Source organism: Embiotoca jacksoni, unplaced genomic scaffold (assembly GCF_022577435.1).
Source record: "Embiotoca jacksoni isolate LCO1_2020_lvr unplaced genomic scaffold, fEmbJac1.0.p SCAF_12, whole genome shotgun sequence".
In the NCBI taxonomy this organism is placed as follows: domain Eukaryota; kingdom Metazoa; phylum Chordata; class Actinopteri; family Embiotocidae; genus Embiotoca; species Embiotoca jacksoni.
The window spans coordinates 180,025-198,966 of NW_027185252.1; the positions used below are offsets into that span (position 1 = coordinate 180,025).

The 18,942-nt window shown below is 43.5% G+C and overlaps 2 protein-coding genes and 1 pseudogene across 2 annotated transcripts in view; 2 read left to right on the top strand and 1 right to left on the bottom strand.

Annotated features, from left to right (window-relative positions):
- LOC138195079 (uncharacterized) overlaps positions 1-2,805 on the top strand; it is a 30,383-nt gene extending 27,578 nt beyond the window's left edge. The window contains exon 2 of the transcript XR_011177986.1: positions 2,655-2,805. The gene's annotated coding sequence lies outside the window, so the exon portion shown is untranslated. The remainder of the gene's footprint in view (positions 1-2,654) is intronic.
- Positions 2,806-2,814: 9 nt separating this feature from the next.
- Positions 2,815-5,417, bottom strand: LOC138195031 (protein kinase C epsilon type pseudogene; annotated as a pseudogene).
- Positions 5,418-12,724: 7,307 nt separating this feature from the next.
- atrnl1a (attractin-like 1a) overlaps positions 12,725-18,942 on the top strand; it is a 197,228-nt gene continuing 191,010 nt past the window's right edge. The window contains 2 exon segments of the mRNA XM_069144142.1: positions 12,725-12,989; positions 13,193-13,535. Of these exon segments, the coding sequence (XP_069000243.1) occupies positions 13,291-13,535 (245 nt within the window). The 5' untranslated portion in view covers positions 12,725-12,989; positions 13,193-13,290.

Sequence of the window (18,942 nt, forward strand, 5' to 3'; positions counted from 1 at the left end):
GATCCAGGGAGCGAATGATGAATGATTCTGACATTTACATGTCATAAAATACATGCAGAATTAATGATTCTGGGGGACCAATTTGACGTGAACTCTCTGCCTCATGTCCACAAAGAAATCCCCCAACGTGTCCGGACCGGTGGAAAATATTCTGACCCGTCCACAAACCCTCTCGTATTCTTTGAGGTGAAATTAGTTTTTTTCATGGACTCTGGTGTCTTGAAGAAAGTGATGTAACTGCTCTGTTCCCAGGAAACACAACTTTTACACACACACACACACACACAAAAAAAAACACACATACACAGAAACACACACACTCACACAGACACACACACACAAACACACACACACACACACACACACACACACACACAGCGTGGCCGAGGTGTAAATCTGATTTCCAGAGAGCGACCTCGGGGCCCTGAAGGAGAATTGGATGTTGTTTGTGTCCTGGATTACATCTGAAGGGTCGAGATTTAATCTGACGCTCGGAGAGACGCACGGATCGGAAGGTTTCAGGAAACAGGAAGTCGCGGCGCCGGCCGGCGGAGGCCTGATACTTTCTTGTAAACCGCAGCTCTTGTACTTGTAATGGAGTATTTCTTTTACAGTAAAATATGACCTAAATCTTTTATTTAATATTTTATAATTTTATTGAAGGAAAAGTTTGGAAAAATACTCACTAGATGGAACTTTAAAAAGTTTTTAAAAAGTATTTATTGTGGATAAGTTTTGATGCCTTAATATGTAAATCAATGGAACCAATTCAACCTCCTGATAATATACTTTATTTATATCTATTTTTTACCCAAATATGATGTATTCCTCCAAAAGTCGGTCAACAGTAGTTTCATATTTCAGTGTACTGTTAATATACTTTTGGATGTACAGTTATATTCTAACCTTTTCGATATATAATAAAAAAAAAAGTTCTTCTCTTTGCATATTAATAGAATTAAATATGAGTTAAATTCAGTCTTTATTTTTGTCTCATTGACCCGTTTCGATCTCAAATTAAACTAAAATGAAACATCAGTTTAATTGACTTCATCTTTTAACCCAACACCACCTGCAGTACTCTGTACAAAAAGAGTTAATATTAATAATAATAAAGAGGTTTGTGTGTCTTTATTCAGCAGATTTACGAATGTAAAATGACACTTTTAGGAGCAGAAACTTCAGCTGTAACAAACATCCAAATATAAACGATCAGGTGTCAGAAATATGAGCAAATATCTCCAAAATGTGTTCGTGTTCATTAAGAAACACTCATCTGCTGCAGAAAATTATTCAGTAATTCACAGTAAAAGTCCTGAAAGTTAACCGAATGTAAATCAGAAATAAAATGAAATGTTAATCTTTTAGAAACTGATATTCAGATTTGGACTCCAACTCTAATGTCATTTTAAATATCAGTTATTAACAGTTATTATGTCATGAAGAGGTGAGCAGCTGTTTGTTGAAGCAGGAGTGTGACGTCAGTGAAACCAGATCATTAAAAACATTAAAAACAAACAAAGAGAAGCTCCACAGAAACTTTTTATTTTCTTCACAAACTTCCTCTCAACTCAAACCTTCATTTTTAAACCACAATATTTTAATAATGAACTAATTTAATCTCAGATTCAGATATTTTATGGAAATATAAAGTCTTTTTTTTTCCCATGTTTGAATAGGACATTTTTGATATGTTTGAGAAAAGTGAAAATGGTCACCGATCGTCTCACAGACCGATTCTTTCTCCTGTTTGATCGTTTCTCAGTTACGTTAAATTAAATTGTCTCTTTTTGTCAGATTTTTGTGGTTTCGATGAGAATCAGAGAATCTGAACAGCGACGGCGTCGACGCCTCTGAGGGTCGAACACGAAATCCTCCAAAACACAGAAACAGAAACACGATCCTGAACGCACCCGGTTCCCCTTCGTCCTCCGACACCAGGAAGAAACACAGTGTCACCTACCTTGTGCAGTGTTACCATGGCGATAGGGCACTGCCAGCCAACCGCAAGCGGCCATTATGTGTCCTCGAACCTGTTTTTGTTTACAGCTGATCTGTTCGAAGAAAGTTTTTTTTGGGGGGGAAGCAGCTTCTTGTTGTTGTTGTTGTTGTTGTTGTTCTTCTTCTTCTTCTTCTTCTTCGTCGCCTCCGTCTGTGCACGAAAATGAGGCGAAACCTTCTCACAGCCTCATCACAGGAGTGTGTGTACATGTGTGTGTGTGTGTGTGTGTGTGTGTGTGTGTGTGTGTGGTGTGTGTGTGTGTGTGTGAGTGTGTGTGTGTGTGTGTGTGATTACCACAGGGTGAGACAGTAATTGAAAACCTCTGCTGTTCCTCTGGAAATAGCGATGTCACATTTCTCACTGGAGAAGAAAACCTCTTCATCTTCCAGTCAGAAACACACGCGGTGTCGTCGCCATCTAGTGGCCACATGCTGTTAGTGCACATTTGGTTTAATGTTTCACAAACTTCCTGCACCAGTTTAACAGCCTGGATTATCATTTTTTCAGATGGAATAAATGTCATGCAGCGTTGGACACGTGTTCCAACCTCCAGATGTTTTCTGTATGACATCATCTTAAGGTGTGTGTGTGTGTGTGTGTGTGTGTGTGTGTGTGTGTGTGTGTGTGTGTGTGTGTGTGTTCATGCCAACAGCTGCCAGCTCCACTGAGAATGAGGAGCGCGTGTTTCGCCAGCGGATGCGTCCCAGGAAGCGTCAGGGCGCCGTCCGCCGCAGAGTTCACCAGGTCAACGGACACAAGTTCATGGCCACGTACCTGCGGCAGCCCACCTACTGCTCCCACTGCAGGGACCTTCATCTGGTGAGCAACACAAAAACAAAACAAAAGCACACAAAAATCTCCGCGTCAATTTATGAACAGAATTTATAAATAGAAACTGTCAGATTTGGGTCGTTTTATGTACGTTGAGTTTTCTCTGTTGGTTTGTTGTTTGTTTCACTTCGAGGCTGCAAAATAAATAAATAAATAAAAGGCGTCCTCCATCTGACGTCATCAGAGCTTTTGTTCAGCAAACATCTAAAGGTGATTTATTCAATTATTCATGTTTAGATTAAATTTTCACTTCAAAGATTGTGCGGACGTCAGAGGACACAAAATAATGGGTCCGATGCCGCTTCGCATCTCGTCTGAAGACGCCCCTTTTTAACTTGTGACGAAAAGAACAAAGAATAACGTGAAATAAAGTGCAAATACAAAATAAAATGGGAAAAGAAACGCCGGCAGTAAAGAGATGAATGAGGCGACGGTGGAGATGGAAGAACTCGTGTGATTCACGCATCCTTCAAAAAAATCTACAACAAATAAGAGCGACGTCGGTAACACGAGTAAAATACAAGAACTGGTGAATTAGTGGTGAAGAAAAAGTAGTTTTACTGTCCAGCTGCAGAGGGTTTGTTCAACTGTTCGAGGTCCTGACGTAAAAATGGGACTTTTTCATCCCATTTTGTTGGAAATATTTTGTATTTTATTTGATCAAAGTTGTGTTTTTCTGTCTCTTAGGGGCGTTTTAGGGAAACAAGGTTACCAGTGTCAAGGTAGGAAATCCACACGATGACGGTGAAACACGGAGAAACCAGACACCTTTTAACCTGTGTGTGTGTGTGTGTGTGTGTGTGTGAGTGTGTGTGAGTGTGTGTGAGTGTGTGTGTGTGTGTGTGTGTGTGTGTGTGTGAGAGTGTGTGTGTGTGTGTGTGTGTGTGTGTGTGAGAGTGTGTGTGTGTGTGTGTGTGTGTGTGTGTGTGTGTGAGTGTGTGTGTGTGTGTGTGTGTGTGAGTGTGTGTGTGTGTGTGTGAGTGTGTGTGTGTGTGTGTGTGTGTGTGTGTGTGTGTGTGTGTGAGTGTGTGTGTGTGTGTGTGTGTGTGAGAGTGTGTGTGTGTGTGTGTGTGTGTGTGTGTGTGTGTGTGTGTGTGAGTGTGTGTGTGTGTGTGTGTGTGAGTGTGTGTGTGTGTGAGTGTGTGTGTGTGTGTGAGTGTGTGTGTGTGTGTGTGTGAGTGTGAGTGTGTGTGTGAGTGTGTGTGTGTGTGTGTGTTGTGCATCTACATTGTAGAACAGCAGCGTGACAGAAAATCCGGTAAAAGTGGAATATTTTTGCACGATAAAGATCTCAAAGCTCAAATTGGTGATATTTATAATTCCAATATCAATATTTACGTGTACGTCAGACTGAAGTGACAGATCAAGAATTAACTATGTTTGGAGATGTCGTCATAATCCAAACGTGACCAGCTGCTGACGACGGTTCGATCTGATAGTGAAGCACTTTGTGACAAACGAGGTCAATGTTTTTTAATCTGTTTTGGTTTTTCTGTCTCGGACAAAAAAACAACAACCCGACTTCACATGAATGATTATGTTGCTCCGTCTGCTGGAAGCGAACACTCGCCTTAACAATTTCAATAAGTTCTGGTCACAAAGCTGCTTCAAAGGTCTTATATGTTCCTTCTCTTGTGTTTTATTTGCACTTTTGGTTTCCATCAGAAAATATTTTTAGTTTTTAAAGGATCAAAAAAACATCTCGTCTCGTAAGTGTCTTTCCGGATGTTTTATTGTCTACATCTTTAAGGCGCCCTGACATTACCGACCCTCTCCTCTGATTGGCTGAAGTTTGGACAGAATATCGGACTGAGGGCAGACATATGATTTGTTTGAGAGTTTGTGACATCACAAACTCACCAATGTCCAAACAGCACAGTTGTTGAATGTCTGTTTTCTTTTTTTTGGACTGTGTTTTGACACTCTCAGTATTTATACCTCCTGCTTTATATTCACAAATTAAATGGAAATACAACATATGGAACCTTTAAAGAAGTAAATTATTATATTTTCTTTCATTTATGAATATTTATGAGTTTTTTGGGGCTGTTTGTAGTGTTGTTGCAGCTCCAATACTTTTCCATCGTGGCACCTGTACTTAAGATGCCTGACCTCCAGCAACCCCCCCCCCCCCCCCCCCCCCCCACCAGCGCGTGTCTTACCCAGTCCTCGTAGTGCCTGCAGCCGTTGTGCAGGATGTCCTCGAACTGGATGATGCAGTTGGCCACGAAGTCGTCGTAGCCGATGGGGGCGTCGTGGAAGACGGACAGCTCTATCCGGCGGCCGTCGTGCACCTCCGTGGTGAACTCGTCGTGCCACGCGGGGCTGTTGGTCCTCTGCTTGGTGGAGGTCTGGCCCACGCGCGAGTCGTCCACGTTCAGGGCGATGTACGTGTCCAGGAGGAAAGTCTGGGTCTTGGGGCCGACGGCGTGCCGCAGCGACCACGCCGTCGGTTTGAGGTCCAGAGCCTCGCGGATCTTGATCTTCAGCTGCCCGTTGAAGACCACCATGACGGCGCCGTGACGGTCCCGACACTTTCACGCAGTAAAAACTTGTCTCCAGTGAAACCACGACAACCTCAGCCCCACCCACCCCCCCAAAAATAAAGAGCACTCGGCGTGTCATGTTTTGTTGTTTTGTTTGTTTGTTGTTGTTGTTGTTGTTTTACCTCCGAGGTGTTAAAACAGTCCGCTGGTTGTGGCGGGGCTCCCTGGAAGCTCTAAGCCCGCGTTGCATCGCCTCCGTGTGGAGGATGATGAGGCTCCAGATGCCTCCAGATGCCGCGGCTGCATCGGGCGGGTGATGTTCGAGCCCCGGACCGCCGCGCGACCAGACGAGCAGTGGCTGGGAACGACCGCAGCAAGGGGGGGGGGGAGAGAGGAGGAGGAGGAGGAGGAGAGGAGGGGGGGGGAGGAGGGGCGGGTTAGGCTGGAGAGCTCCTGCTGTTTTGCTCCGGGTGCACGGGCTGGTTTCACCCCGCTGCTGCTGCTGCTGCTGCGGCTGTATGTGGAGCTCAACTTCCCGCGGACATACCTCTGACTGCCTCCGTCTCTCTGCGGTGCAGGAAATGCGAAAAACACGTCCGATTTCTTGGAGCCTGGTGTGACAGACAGGGGGTGGGGGGGGGGGGGGGGTTGCGACGCAGCCGAGACTAGGGAGGAGCAGGATGGGTGGTGGAGGGTGAGGGGAGAAAGTGGAGCAATAAAAGCACCCTTATATTTCACCAAAGGTGCCCTTGAGCAAGGCTGTAAAAGACGCTCATCCATGCAGAGTTGCACAGTGATGCAGCTCTGCATTTCACCATGAAAACAGGTGTGCAGATAAAAAAAAAAAAAAATGGATGAATGAATGAAGGTGGATGTGAGCCAGATGCCCCCCCCCCCCCCCCCCCCCCACACACACACACACACACTCTCCTCGGCTGTAATAAGTCCAGGTGATGAAATATGAACATTCATCCACTCAGTAAAGGCCCGAGTGCTAAGTCCATATAAAAGATGGGACATGAAGGGGGGGGGGGGGGGGGGGGGGGGGGTGGACACAGGGAATATGTGAGGCATGTGTGGAATTTGAAAGAGATGACTGCCAGCCATATTACCAACTGGCCTCATGATCGGTGCTGTGTGTGCAGCACTGTGGAAGAAAATATATCCTTAAAAAAACAGCTTAAAATCTTTAATTTCAGTGACATTATGAACACATGAATACAAATATAGTGAGTTTGATGGTGAAATTTGAAATTGAGGAGCATCAGCATCACTCAAGGTTTAAAATTGATCTATTGAGGACCAAATTCAGCTGAATGACATATTAAAGTTGCACAAACTGAAGACGTTTACCGGGACTCTCACACCTCTTGAAAAATCCTGTCATACGTCTCCAAACGTTAATATTCAAACTGTAATATCAGTGTTTGAATTCCTACCCCGGTTAAATGTAAAGTGTGCAGACGCAGCATGTGACACACGAGAGGAATTTGATTTTCTGCGTTCTCGTGCGCAGATGTTGGTGCTGCACACGTGAAACTGTTTCTTTACAGGCAAAATTAGATTTATCTGCGAGGTTAGGTGTTTTTATTTGGAGCGATATGAGCTGAAGGGTCACTGCAGTCACTCAGGGGAGTGATGTGACGTCAGAACATGGTGTACCTGGACAGACTGAGCTCAAGGTGAACAGCAATTCACATTTCACACAAAAGGGATTTTCAGCTCAAGTGTGAGAAAATCTGAAAACTGCCTCCAAAATTTCCTACGAATAAGAAGTCTATCAGAGATTTTAGACAATTTAAAGCCGAGTAAAGGCAGTTTTAATGGAGCTTTATGAAATAAAATGAGGGAAATGTTGAAGAGCTGCAGAGATGAATGTGACGGCCTCACATCCAGTCACACTGAAACCTTGAACACTGCTGACCTCTGCTGGTGACTGTGCGTAACGTCAGGTTTAAAACAGCAGCTGCAGAAGTCATAAAGTTTGGTCTCACTGCAGCAATAACACACAGATCTAAATATCTATCATCTATCTATCTATCTATCTATCTATCTATCTATCTATCTATCTATCTATCTATCTATCTATCTATCTATCTATCTATCTATCTATCTATCTATTATCTATCTATCTATCTATCTATCTATCTATCTATCTATCTATTATCTATCTATCTATCTATCTATCTATCTATCTATCTATCTATCTATCTATCTATCTATCTATCTATCTATCTATCCATCCATCCATCCATCCATCCATCCATCCATCCATCCATCCATCCATCCAGTTTAAAGAACATGTTGAAGCTCTACAAACAAAGGACAACAGTGAGCTTTTATTGTTTCCCATGAGTTAAACTCGGAAACAAACACCCCCAAAAAAAGTTGCTGATGCCGGTTAAAGTTTTCTACCATCTATTGCACACTCGGTGGAAGTTTAAATTATAATTTATAGGTGTACAAAGCACATTTAGGTCTTTTTAATGCAGAAAAAGTGAATAAAAAGCTTTACTTTTGAAGTTTTTTATCGGCTACTTAGAGAAAGAAAAGTGAGCGGAAGATAAGATAACAGAAGTGATTCTACATTATTGGAAGGAAATCTTTCTGTCTTTCACTTTCTCCAACTTGGTTTCTCATTAAGCCGACGAGTCTGCAGAAAGGAATCAATCACAGTCTGAGGAAATCCCCTGGACCCCCCCACCCCCACCCCCCGACCACCCCACCCCTCTCCATCTAAATCAAAGGAACATGGCTTGGCAGCGGGGATGGGCTGGGATCTTACTGTAGTTGTCATCACAACGGTAACCATGGTCACACCAGGACAGTAACATCCCCACGGCTGCAAGGAAAAAGAACATTTTTCCATTTTGAGGAGCTGCAGGAATGAAAGGAGAAACTTGCTTCGTATGAATCAGAGAGGAAGTTTCCGACACGGTTCATTGTTTCCAGATAACTGCGAGAAGATTTACTTTACTCATAATTCATCGTGATCTTTTTTAGAAATTAAAAATATATATACATATTACTGAGAGTTGCAAGTTATTCTTTCAATCTATGACACCAGGTTGCCATTTAAAACTGTTATTTTCTAGAATGAGCGTGTTTTAGTTGCATTAGCAGCTGTTGGACAGCAGGGGTCACCAAACATCAACCAACAGTTCAAATCTTTTTCTAATCTTCTCCTCCGGCCCCATAAACGGTCCTCTCTTCCCCACCAGCCGCTCCCCCTCAGCACCTCTTTTTTTTATGTCAGTAAAACGGCAGTGATGGCACTCTAACGCTGCGTGTTTTTTTACGGCACATCTGGCTCCGTTAAACGGCACACAGCTGGCAGAGGAAGACGTTACCACGGAGAGAAAAGGATGCTGGGCAGAGAACCAGAAGATCTCCCTTTTTGCCTCTCCTGCCTCGTCCTCGTCATCCTCATTCATCCACGTCCCCTCGGTGCAGTTAGTTATTCCTCCATTTAATTAGAAACAAACTGTCAAAAATCAATATTAGTTTGTTGGTTTTTTTCTTTTCATTTTTTTCCATTTTTCCTTCAGCGGCTTCTTTGTGTAAAGCCGATCAATATTCTTACTCGGGGCCCTTCGGGGGGAAGGAGGCGAGGTGGTGGTGGTGGTGGTGGTGGGGGGGGGGTAAGATCTATAATAGGATTCAACTGGAGCAGCAGGAATAACAACAAGCCAAACCAATTTCCCCACCGGCTAAGAGAACAGTTTAATGCCACTGCTTGCTGGAGACTCTGCGGTAGCTCGTGTTTATTCGGCCTCTCAGACGGGGAAATGTTCAAGAAAAACTTTTATGTGGATTTATTCAGTCAGAAAAACACCAAACCGAGGATGAATACAAGTGGTTAAAAGATGACAAGAGACACTTGTGACACCAAACATTTCATTTTCTACTTCATATCTCCTCCCCCACTGTAGAAAGTGTAATGAATATTGATATGGAAGGAGGTGCGTATCTCCGTATCCTTGACCTTGTCATTTATCTCAACTTGCAGAGGCAGAAAAAGCTCAGATCAGTATTCTCATCACAGGACATTTGATAAATTCTCTCCCTAATTTAGAGGCAAGGCAGATGGTCTCGTTGCTGGCGAAAGAGCTGTGGAAAAATTAGGGCGGAGAAAGAAAGTGTATGTCAGCAAGGTGCACCGTTGGAGAGCAGGAGATACGGAGCGGCGGATCCCCGGAGGAGCGTCGAAGAAGGGGAACAAATAAAAAGCCAGGCTGTAATAAAGCAGCTGTTTCCCTCAAGAAATGGCCGAGTGCCAGAATACCTGCTGTACTCAGATAATATAGAATCTTAATAGGAATCAAGTCTCGAGTTATTCTGAGACCTGGATGTGATGGTGAACGACAAAAGAGTCTGGAAATGAATTTCCGATGGCCTCGTGTATGAAAAGTGGCTGTAGAATATTTTGGAGATGAACGTGTGAAGCAGATCTTTTTGCTGAACAGACCGAACGCCGCCGGCCACCGAGGGGCTTCATTTATCTTTTTCATCACGTCATCTTTTTCTAAATCAGCCGGTTTATCTCAGACACTTTGATCTACAAACAGGAAGTGTCGGTGTCTTTTGAAGCATGACCGGATCTTTTTCTAACCTTCTCTGAAGAGTTGGACTTTTCTGAACTTAACCCGACCTTAAACTAGAGAGGTAGAAATCTCTTGTATGTATAAAATATTTACTGTTTTTTAAGGATAATCTGGCTCCAATCAACTCAGATGAGGTCCATTGTTTCAATAAGAGGTTTTTTTTGGAAAGATTTGAAACTTTAAAGGAGGAGTCAGGTTCCTCTGTTCAAGAGTGATCCAGGTGAGTCTGGCTTCCTATCTAGAATAAGTGGGCGGAGCCAAAAAAAAGTGCTGAGTCGCATACTATTTCTTATTACTTTCAGTACGTACTGCAGCTCCCCTTAGAAAGGCCGTACTGTTGCATATAATCGGGACGCACTTCTTCATCATAAAAATGTGCGTTGACCTTTGACCCCCTTGGTCGTATCTGTCGCCATCCATGGCGTGACATTTGAAGTAAAAAGAAAAAGTTTTAATCCCTCTTCTTTTTCTTTCCTTTTGTGGGCGGAGCCTCAGCGCCACCGAGTGTCTCTGCGGCCGTCGATGTGACGTATCTCACCGCTGCAAAGGATTGTGGGTCAGAACAGCCAAAGTAGCGTGCTGACCTGCAGACTGTACAAATACAACCAGGATGTAGTAGAACAAACTTTTTGGCATCCTGCTTTTGAACATACTGCAGACTGAATCTTTTTCTGGCACACTGAAATCTCCAGAAACAGAAATGGAGGTTGAGGAGAGATAATTTTGCCGACTGTCATTTGGGTCGCGTGACTTCCTCTATTATTTAAGGACGTGTTGTGCGGTTGAACCCATCGAGGCTCTCCGACCGAACCGTCTCCTTCTCCCACGTTGGGGATGTCGTCTTGTCGTTTCGTTTTCTTTTGAAATTTCATCTCTCGCAGGAGAATCAGAACATTAAAAGTGAGTTTACTTACAATGTTGAATATAATAATTATATTTAAAAGAAATTCTTCATCATAAAGAGGAAATAAATGCTGGATTATGTTGCAGACTGATGACAGGAAGCCTGTATGTGAGCATGTGTTCATTTCTGTTTTAAATTTAAAACGTTACATCTCATTTTGAGTCGTGTTAACGTCCGACAGAAAAACTGAAGTCCAATATTTAAAAAATACAAATAAAATTCAGGTAGAAATAAATCCGATTGGAAGACGTCCTCGCTCATTATTTTTCCTCCTCCGCTGATCTCTAATTGATCTGGAACAGACTGCAGGGCGTTCAGATCTTTCACTGATTCCAGCTGCTGATGAATAGCGAGATAGACGGATAATAACTATTTGAGCAATAAAAACCAACCAGACCTCGCTGCGATGGATATAGTGAGGGGGAGGAGGGGGGGAGGAGGGGGGAGGAGGGGGTGAATATGGGTTTGCTGTCTCCGAACCGATTGTTCCAGAACGAAATCACCAGTTTGCTGCAGTTTTATGAGCGATCATTTCCCGTTTCTTATCGTTTTTCTCATAACTTTCTGAGAGAGAGATGTGCGAGAACGACTTTTTATTTCAATCGACTGCGTCACTCAAAAATTGGATTTTGGACATTACTGCTGTATTTACTCAACCTCGAAAAGAACTAAATATGCAGCGTTGGATTGTTTTGAAGAGAAAACAAGCGGGGATAATTTCCTGAGTGAATTATTTATGAAATGAAGAAATAAAAGTGACAAAACTGTAACAGCAAAGAAAAGAACAGGTGGAAACTCAAAGAGCATCAGTTGATTACTGCAACATGCTGTTACAATCTATGACGGCTGCAGAGGCCTCTGATGCTCTGTGTGCTCATGTCTTCCAGCGCCACTGCTTCCTGGTTGGTGGAGGAGTCGTCAAGGTAACTGGAGTCAGGTGACCACCGTCTCCAACAGTCCTTCCTAACATGTGTTGGCGGTTTCTCCATGTTAAACAAGTTTTTCCTTCTGTTGGAGGTTTTACTTCCTGTTAAAAGAGTTTTTCCTTCTGTTGGAGGTTTTACTTCCTGTTAAAAGAGAGTTTTTCCTTCTTTCTGTTGGAGCTTATTTCCTGTTAAAAGAGCGTTTTTCCTTCTTTCTGTTGTAGGTTTTACTTCCTGTTAAAAGAGCGTTTTTCCTTCTTTCTGTTGGAGCTTACTTCCTGTTAAAAGAGAGTTTTTCCTTCCTTCTGTTGGAGCTTACTTCCTGTTAAAAGGGACTTTTTTCCTCCCAGCTTACATGGGAATTGTTGAATTGTTCGGTTTCTCTGTATAAGGCTGTGAAGTTCTGTTGTAAGGACCTTTAACGTGTTAAATGCCATGAAATGACCTGTGTTGTGATTTGGTGCTCTACAAATGAAATTGAATTGAATTGAAAGCTTAAAAGTCCCTTTGGGACAAATGGACGTGATTATAGAAGACTTTACTGTACCTACACATGTCTTTATGCATTTCTATTTTCATTGAATCAGAGTGAAATTACTACTAACCCTAAAGCTAACTGGATTTGAGTCCATTAAAAAAAAGGAAAAAAAAAAAAGGTAATAAAGTGGTTTTGCTGACTGCAGGATAATAAAATAGTTCAATCCTTTGGTTGCTACTTCCTTTTCTTTTTTCCCGTTGTGAGTCTTGACCATCTGCTTCATGTGTAGAAATGCCTTCAGGAAAACACAGAGCTCGTGCTGCTGCAGACCAACGTCACACTGCTTTGTCTCCGCCGCGTGCCGTTTGACGTATTTTGGTATTTCTTATTTTAAAGGGAACTGGCCCTTTAACCGCGCGGATCGTACTGCTCATGCTCGAGGCTTTGTGCAGGAGTTCCCCCCCCACCGTAAGAAAAAACCAAACAGCTGTGGTACCGGAGAGCGCGAGCAGACAGCGGAGAGGAGCTGCTGCGGCTGTCGCATCCCTCTGACAAACACACCCGGGCGGCAGAGGGCACGTCTTTTGTCTGGGCACGCGGCCAGCACGAGAGCAAGCGCGCGCCGACCATCCCAGCTCCGTGCTGTTTATTTGATCCCGGGGATTACAGTCGGTTACGTGGAGGGTCACGATCGCGTGTTCACACTGGAGCTTTGACCACAGTGGAAGTTATCTGGAAGACTTGTGAGGACGCGGCTCGAGGCGCGTAACACGGTGGTGTTTGTTTGTTTTTGGTTTGTAATGTTTGTAATGTTTGTGTAGCTCGGAGCGGATGGGTCCGACTGGAAATACGTTTCTAACATCGGAAGTGTTCCCATTAAAGTTTCATTTCTTTGTCCCGTCCCGCAGCCGTTTCCACACCGCTCGGCATGTTCGTGACAGCGCGTGATTACTGTTTTCCACAGGCGTCACAGGTAGGCTGCGCGAGCCTCCCGCTGACACCGCCGATGACAACAGATCACCTCGCGGCGTGAAGTGGCAGCTCGGGTTTCTCGCTCCCATCATGGAGGATGTCGCGGGGACACGTCTGTGCACCTGGACCGGGTCGTCCGGGAGGCGCGTGCGGGACGTCTTGAAAACCTACCTGGGAATATTAATGGTGCTTCACCTCGTGCTGCACGCGGAAGCCTCGGCGGTGTCCAAGTCCTGTGATAAGAACTGCTTTTCGGGGAAGTGCGTGAACGGGACGTGCGTGTGCGACCACGGATGGGTCGGGGACCAGTGCCTGCACTGCCAGGGGAGATTCAAGTAAGTTGAAATTCTATATGACGTCCGTCACGTGACACTACGAGTTCAACCATTTACCTGTTGACCTGCTGTTTTGTGCTGAGCTGGCAGGTTGGTGACTAAACCTGAAATATCTCATGTTGGGTTTCTTTCTGCAGGTTTGGGTTTTTCTTATTTGTGTCAAATATTTGACCTAATTTGGTGTGTAGAAGATTAAAGTGTGTCTTTTGTGTGTGTTTAAAGTGTTAAAGTGCAGCCTGCCTCTGAAATCAAAGATCAACCACCTTTTATCGGCTGATTGATTCATTCCTTTCTTTTTCTTTTTCTTTTTCTTTTTCTTTTTCTTGTTGTTGTTAAATCTGAGATTTTATCGCCTGTTTGTGGTCTAAAATTCTCCAGAAAGGTGATGCAGCATGCGCACAGGTTTCAGCTGGTTCATTTTAAATGAGCGTAAACACATTTCTAAATATGACAACATGTCCTTTTAATGTCCAGACAGGCAGACCGGTCACTGCAGAGCGCCGCCTCTGTCTACTCGTCGCAACTACACCCTGACAGGTTCCCTTTAAAAAAAATGCATCTTTACAGATCGCTCGGCCGACATCTCGCCTCTGATTTCATTTGGGCTGAACGATTTTAAGCCGTTGTTGTCGAGGAAAGGAATCGGGGGCGTTGAGAGAGCGAGTTTAACCTGTGGGGGAGTTTCTGATTGGCTGCTGTGATGGAAGAGTCTCCACATGTTTACGGTGAGTCGGTGTGAAGGTTGGGCCTCAAACAGCAACAGGAAGTTATTGCGACCTCTCCAAGTGTTCCCGGGGGGAGTGTGTGCATGGAATTAGTGTTTCCTTGTCTCTTCCTGTTCTGACTCACCAGATTTAAAGTGTTGGTATGAACCTGCCGTTGGCCGACTGTTTCTGTTGGCGTCATCGCTGATCTGGAAACCCGACTTGTTCCGTAGGAGGTTTTTTTTTACGTTTTTTCCCCCCAGTTTGGCGAAGGCACGACTAGGCATGATGTTCTTACTCTGACCTTGACCAATAATGCCATGACGTGCTTGTACGGTCCAAATCCTCCCATCTTTCATGTTGCCGTTTTCAAAATAGCCGTTGCCCTGGGAACAACAACAACAACAACAAGCAGCAACCGAGTTTTGACAAAGATTTAGATCATGCAATAAAATTGGTTGATGTCAGGCAGCTGGGAAAGTTTGATACGGTGACCAACCTCCCATTTCCCCGTCGAGAGCGTTCCCATGACAACAACAAATAGTCAGCAAGGCGGACATCTGCAGTCTTTGAGTACAGAAGAGTGACAAACATGGAGACCATCACAAGGGACGATAATGGAGTTCAAAAGGTCATTATCATGCGTGTACTGTTGTATTTGGCAGATAAAGTTTAAAACGGTGTCGGTATAATAATCCGTATTGTTTAACGGCACAAAACCTGAAATTAACCAGGAAGTGACTTATTTTAAGTGCTGAGCAGGTCCATATATCTTCCTTTCACTGAGAGGTTCCCATGTTCAGTGACAGGTGTCAGAACTTTTCCCAGTTGCTTGAGGCCGGCCTTCTTTTTTCAGGATTTTCTCCCCACGTACAAATGCTGCATCCTTGTTTTAGTGGCGCCCTCGTGTCCTCCAGAGAGGACAAGGTCACCTTCAGCCGACTCTGCACAGGTAGAGACATGGACAGACGGACGGATTGATTTCCAGGTCGATGTGATTGTTGTGAGAGCGTTGAACAACAGGGACGAGGAGCTCTTCTTCTTCTTCTGATTCTTCTTCTTCTTCTTCTTCTTCTTCTTCTGCTTCCTCTTCTTCTGCTTCTTCTTCTTCTTCTCATGTCTTCCACAGTGGCCAGTTAGTGTTGGGTAATACAGAGCAGATCGTACACACACACACATGTGAGGTGATGGACAGATGTTTAGTAGAATATGTGTGTAAATAAACAGCCTCGTGTGATGGAAGCAGAAAATCTCTACATGGAAGAACTTTATTGTTTGAGACTCATCAGCTCACTTTCAAAGGCAAAACAAAACTTCCCTAAATTTTCAATACTGTGTGCAAACAACACGACAGCGTGGACAGAAACGGACTTCAGAGAAACTCAAAACAACAAATCAGCGCAAAACGTCCACAAAGAGATGTTGTCTTAACGTGTGAACATGACCGCGTCATGCATGGAGAAGAAAAGCTTTTCTAGGTTGAAGTGTCCTGCTCAGTTTGTTGTTGTACTGTTGTCATCGTCGACATCAGCAGGAAGGCTGCATGTCGTCATGTTTAAGACGACACGCGCAACAAATGTGCAAAATATGCATGAAAATGAGTTTTAAAAATGAACTTTCTTTTCTGTTTTTTTTTCCCGGTCTGAAAAAGCCCAAATGTTCCTTTCTGTATTGAGCTCGGTGTCTTTGTAAATCCACGGGGACGTCTACAGGGAGGAGAGCTGCAAGATGCTCGATAGTGAAAGCTTCAGTTGGGTTGCAGTCAGGGATGATCAGGACACACACACACACACACACACACACACACACACACACACACACACACACACACACACACACACACACACACTATACTGCGCCTCATATCCACACAGACAGATCCAATAAAGGAGAAATAGGGTGCAGACCGGTGTTTGTCTATCGATCGGAGGTATCGGTGCTCTGTTTGCTGTTATCGGTCTGCAGTGTTTATTTCATTGGTGTTTTCTCTCCTTCAGTATCTGCTGTTTCATTCCTGCTCTCTTTCTCTTTTTAAATTTTTTTTTTTCATCCCATCTCGATAGCAAATTTCCTTTCCACACACACACAAATCAATGGACAGCCTCAAATGTTTTTGTTCTTTCAATCAAATTATTTATTACCTCGTAAACGTTTATTTCTCTGCTATCCGTCCCGATGACGTGGATATCTGCTTTTCAAACGTGACTCTGCTTATTTGTTTATAATCCTACTCCATTGTAGACTCTTTATTGCGTGTTGTGACCTTTTCAGCCGTCGTCAATCCCATAATATTTGGCTCCAACGTGTAAAAAAATCACGTCGTTCCCCGGGCGTTTAAATACCGACGCCGTTCGCGTCTCATGGACTTAGAGAAGACAAAACAGCTGTTGGATATGTTTGCGTGTTCGAGAGCAGTCGGTTCAGACTGGGCGAACTGCACCTACCGCGCCCTCTAGTGGCGGAAGTAGATATGACGGATGCAGAGGTGACGTATAACGAGTGAGAAAGTCGGCGGTCGAGTTTAGTCGGATGGTTCAATCACACGTCTTTCACCCGAAGGATGATGCCGTTCTTGTCCTGCGTGAAACCGAACGGAAAAGTTGACTTATTTTAAGTTAAAACTTAACTAGCGCAACTTTATACGTAACATAACCGGCATTAAAAAAAAAAAAAAAAAAGGTGCTAATTTGAACCTCAACTATGATCTTTTGCGAACCAGCCAGGTAGTTTTGGCGCACAAACTTTAACCGAACCGCGTCACAACGTTAACCAGGTGTTTATGATTGTTACCGTGACGACGGAGCTCCGGTAGGCGTCGTTGCTCATACTTGTTGTTGATAACGGCTTTAGAAGCTGACTATGAGGTGGAGGAGGGTGGAGGAGTGAGGACGACCTTTTTAATCCACTGATATAATTCGAGGCAAGCGATCCAACAAGGTTTTTAATTTTTCTGGAGGACAATCAGTGCAATTAAAGTCTGCAATGTCTATATTTCAGATATAAAGTCAGACATTTGAGGTGAGTTCATACCCATGCATGAATTTATTTATTTATTTTTCTTTAAAGTCAGGTGCCCAGTCAGCAGGGACATATCCTACATATTCACTCTGTGACGTGACACTCTCGGGCAGGAAAAGGTTTCATCCGACTAAGTAGGTTACCTGTTTAACTCTCGATTAGTCTCCCGGTTAAGAGCAGGAGGAGGAGGAGGAGGAGGAGGCCGTGAAAACGCTCGTATAGTTTCAATTAAATGTTTGGCAGCTGCAGCAGCAAAAAATCGTCTGATGCGGCACATCAAAGTAAATCTATTTGCCCAAGGTTTTTTTTTTTTTTTTTTTCAAGAATAAACCACTGCATTAATCTCGCTTTGTCTCCTGCATGCTAAGAGCAGGCAGCCAGAAAGACCGGAGACCGCGGTTGAAATGAACTCGCGCCGATCAAACATTTGGAGTTATTATCTCCCAACAGACATGCAACCGGGGGAGAAGATGTCGATGGTGCTAATTGATAAAGAAGAGAAGCGAGAGCATTTTGGTTTGCAACCGTTTGGCAGCCGCAATGGATTTTTTGTTTGTTTGTTTTGCTTCAGACGCTTTGAGCCGACTCAGCTGATAAATAGACTGGTGAGACTCCGAGTTCAGAGAAAGTTTAAAAAGCATTTAAAAACACGTCAGTCGTACCTCCATCAAAAAATAAAAAACAAAACAAAATATATAATTACATCGACTGTTATTTTATTTCCAAAATGGGATTATAGTTTTGGATTAAACCCGTCCACTTCATGTCTGATTTAATCTGTCTACTAATACGGTGAGCGCAGTTTTGATATTATGGCGGCACTGAAATCCTATTACATGACGTCGGAGTCCATTAAGGTTCCCGGTCCAGCTCTCTGCCTCACCTCTGTGTGTGTGTGTGTGTGTGTGTGTGTGTGTGTGTGTGTGTGTGTGTGTGTGTGTGTGTTCAGCAGGTTGGAGCAGCAGCAGTAAACTGATAATTCAATAACTTCAGTTTAGTCCACAGAAGGTTGTTCAATCTAAAACCTGCAGTTAATTTAAGAGTCAAAGTCTGAACACTTCCTTTTTTTTTTTTTTTTTTCTTTAAATGGAGCTCGTGAGCTCAAAAGAACTTCAGGATTTAAAAATACGACAAGAAAAAGACATAATTAAACAAATTAGCCACCTTTGTAAACCGGTTGTCTGTCCGTCCGTCTCGTTCTTACGAACCCGATATGTCAGAAACGACTTGAAGGAATTTCTTCAAATTTGGCACAAACGTTTATTTGGACTCGAGGATGAACTGATTAAAATTTTGTCACTGTGACCTAAAAAAATAAAAAAAACGTTATTCGTACACACAGATGTCTAAAGAGGATAAAATGATGACATTTCCATCCGACAGGTCAAAAGGTCAACTTCACTGTGACATCATCATTTTTTTTTTTCAAATTTTGCTATTGATAGATCTTCTGTTGGGTTGAACACGTGTGTGAAACATCCACCTTTTTTTTAGAAATCTGTAGCTTCTTTGCAGCAGCATCCAGATTTGAAGCATCGTCTGCTGTCATGGCAACAACTTTCTGTTCCATCAGAATCCGATTTATTAAATCTTCACTACTTATATCGTGCGAGTCTGGACGAACGTGGATTTAACTGAAACCTTTAGTGGTCAGTGGAGACGTTCAGAAATATCCGTTTTACACA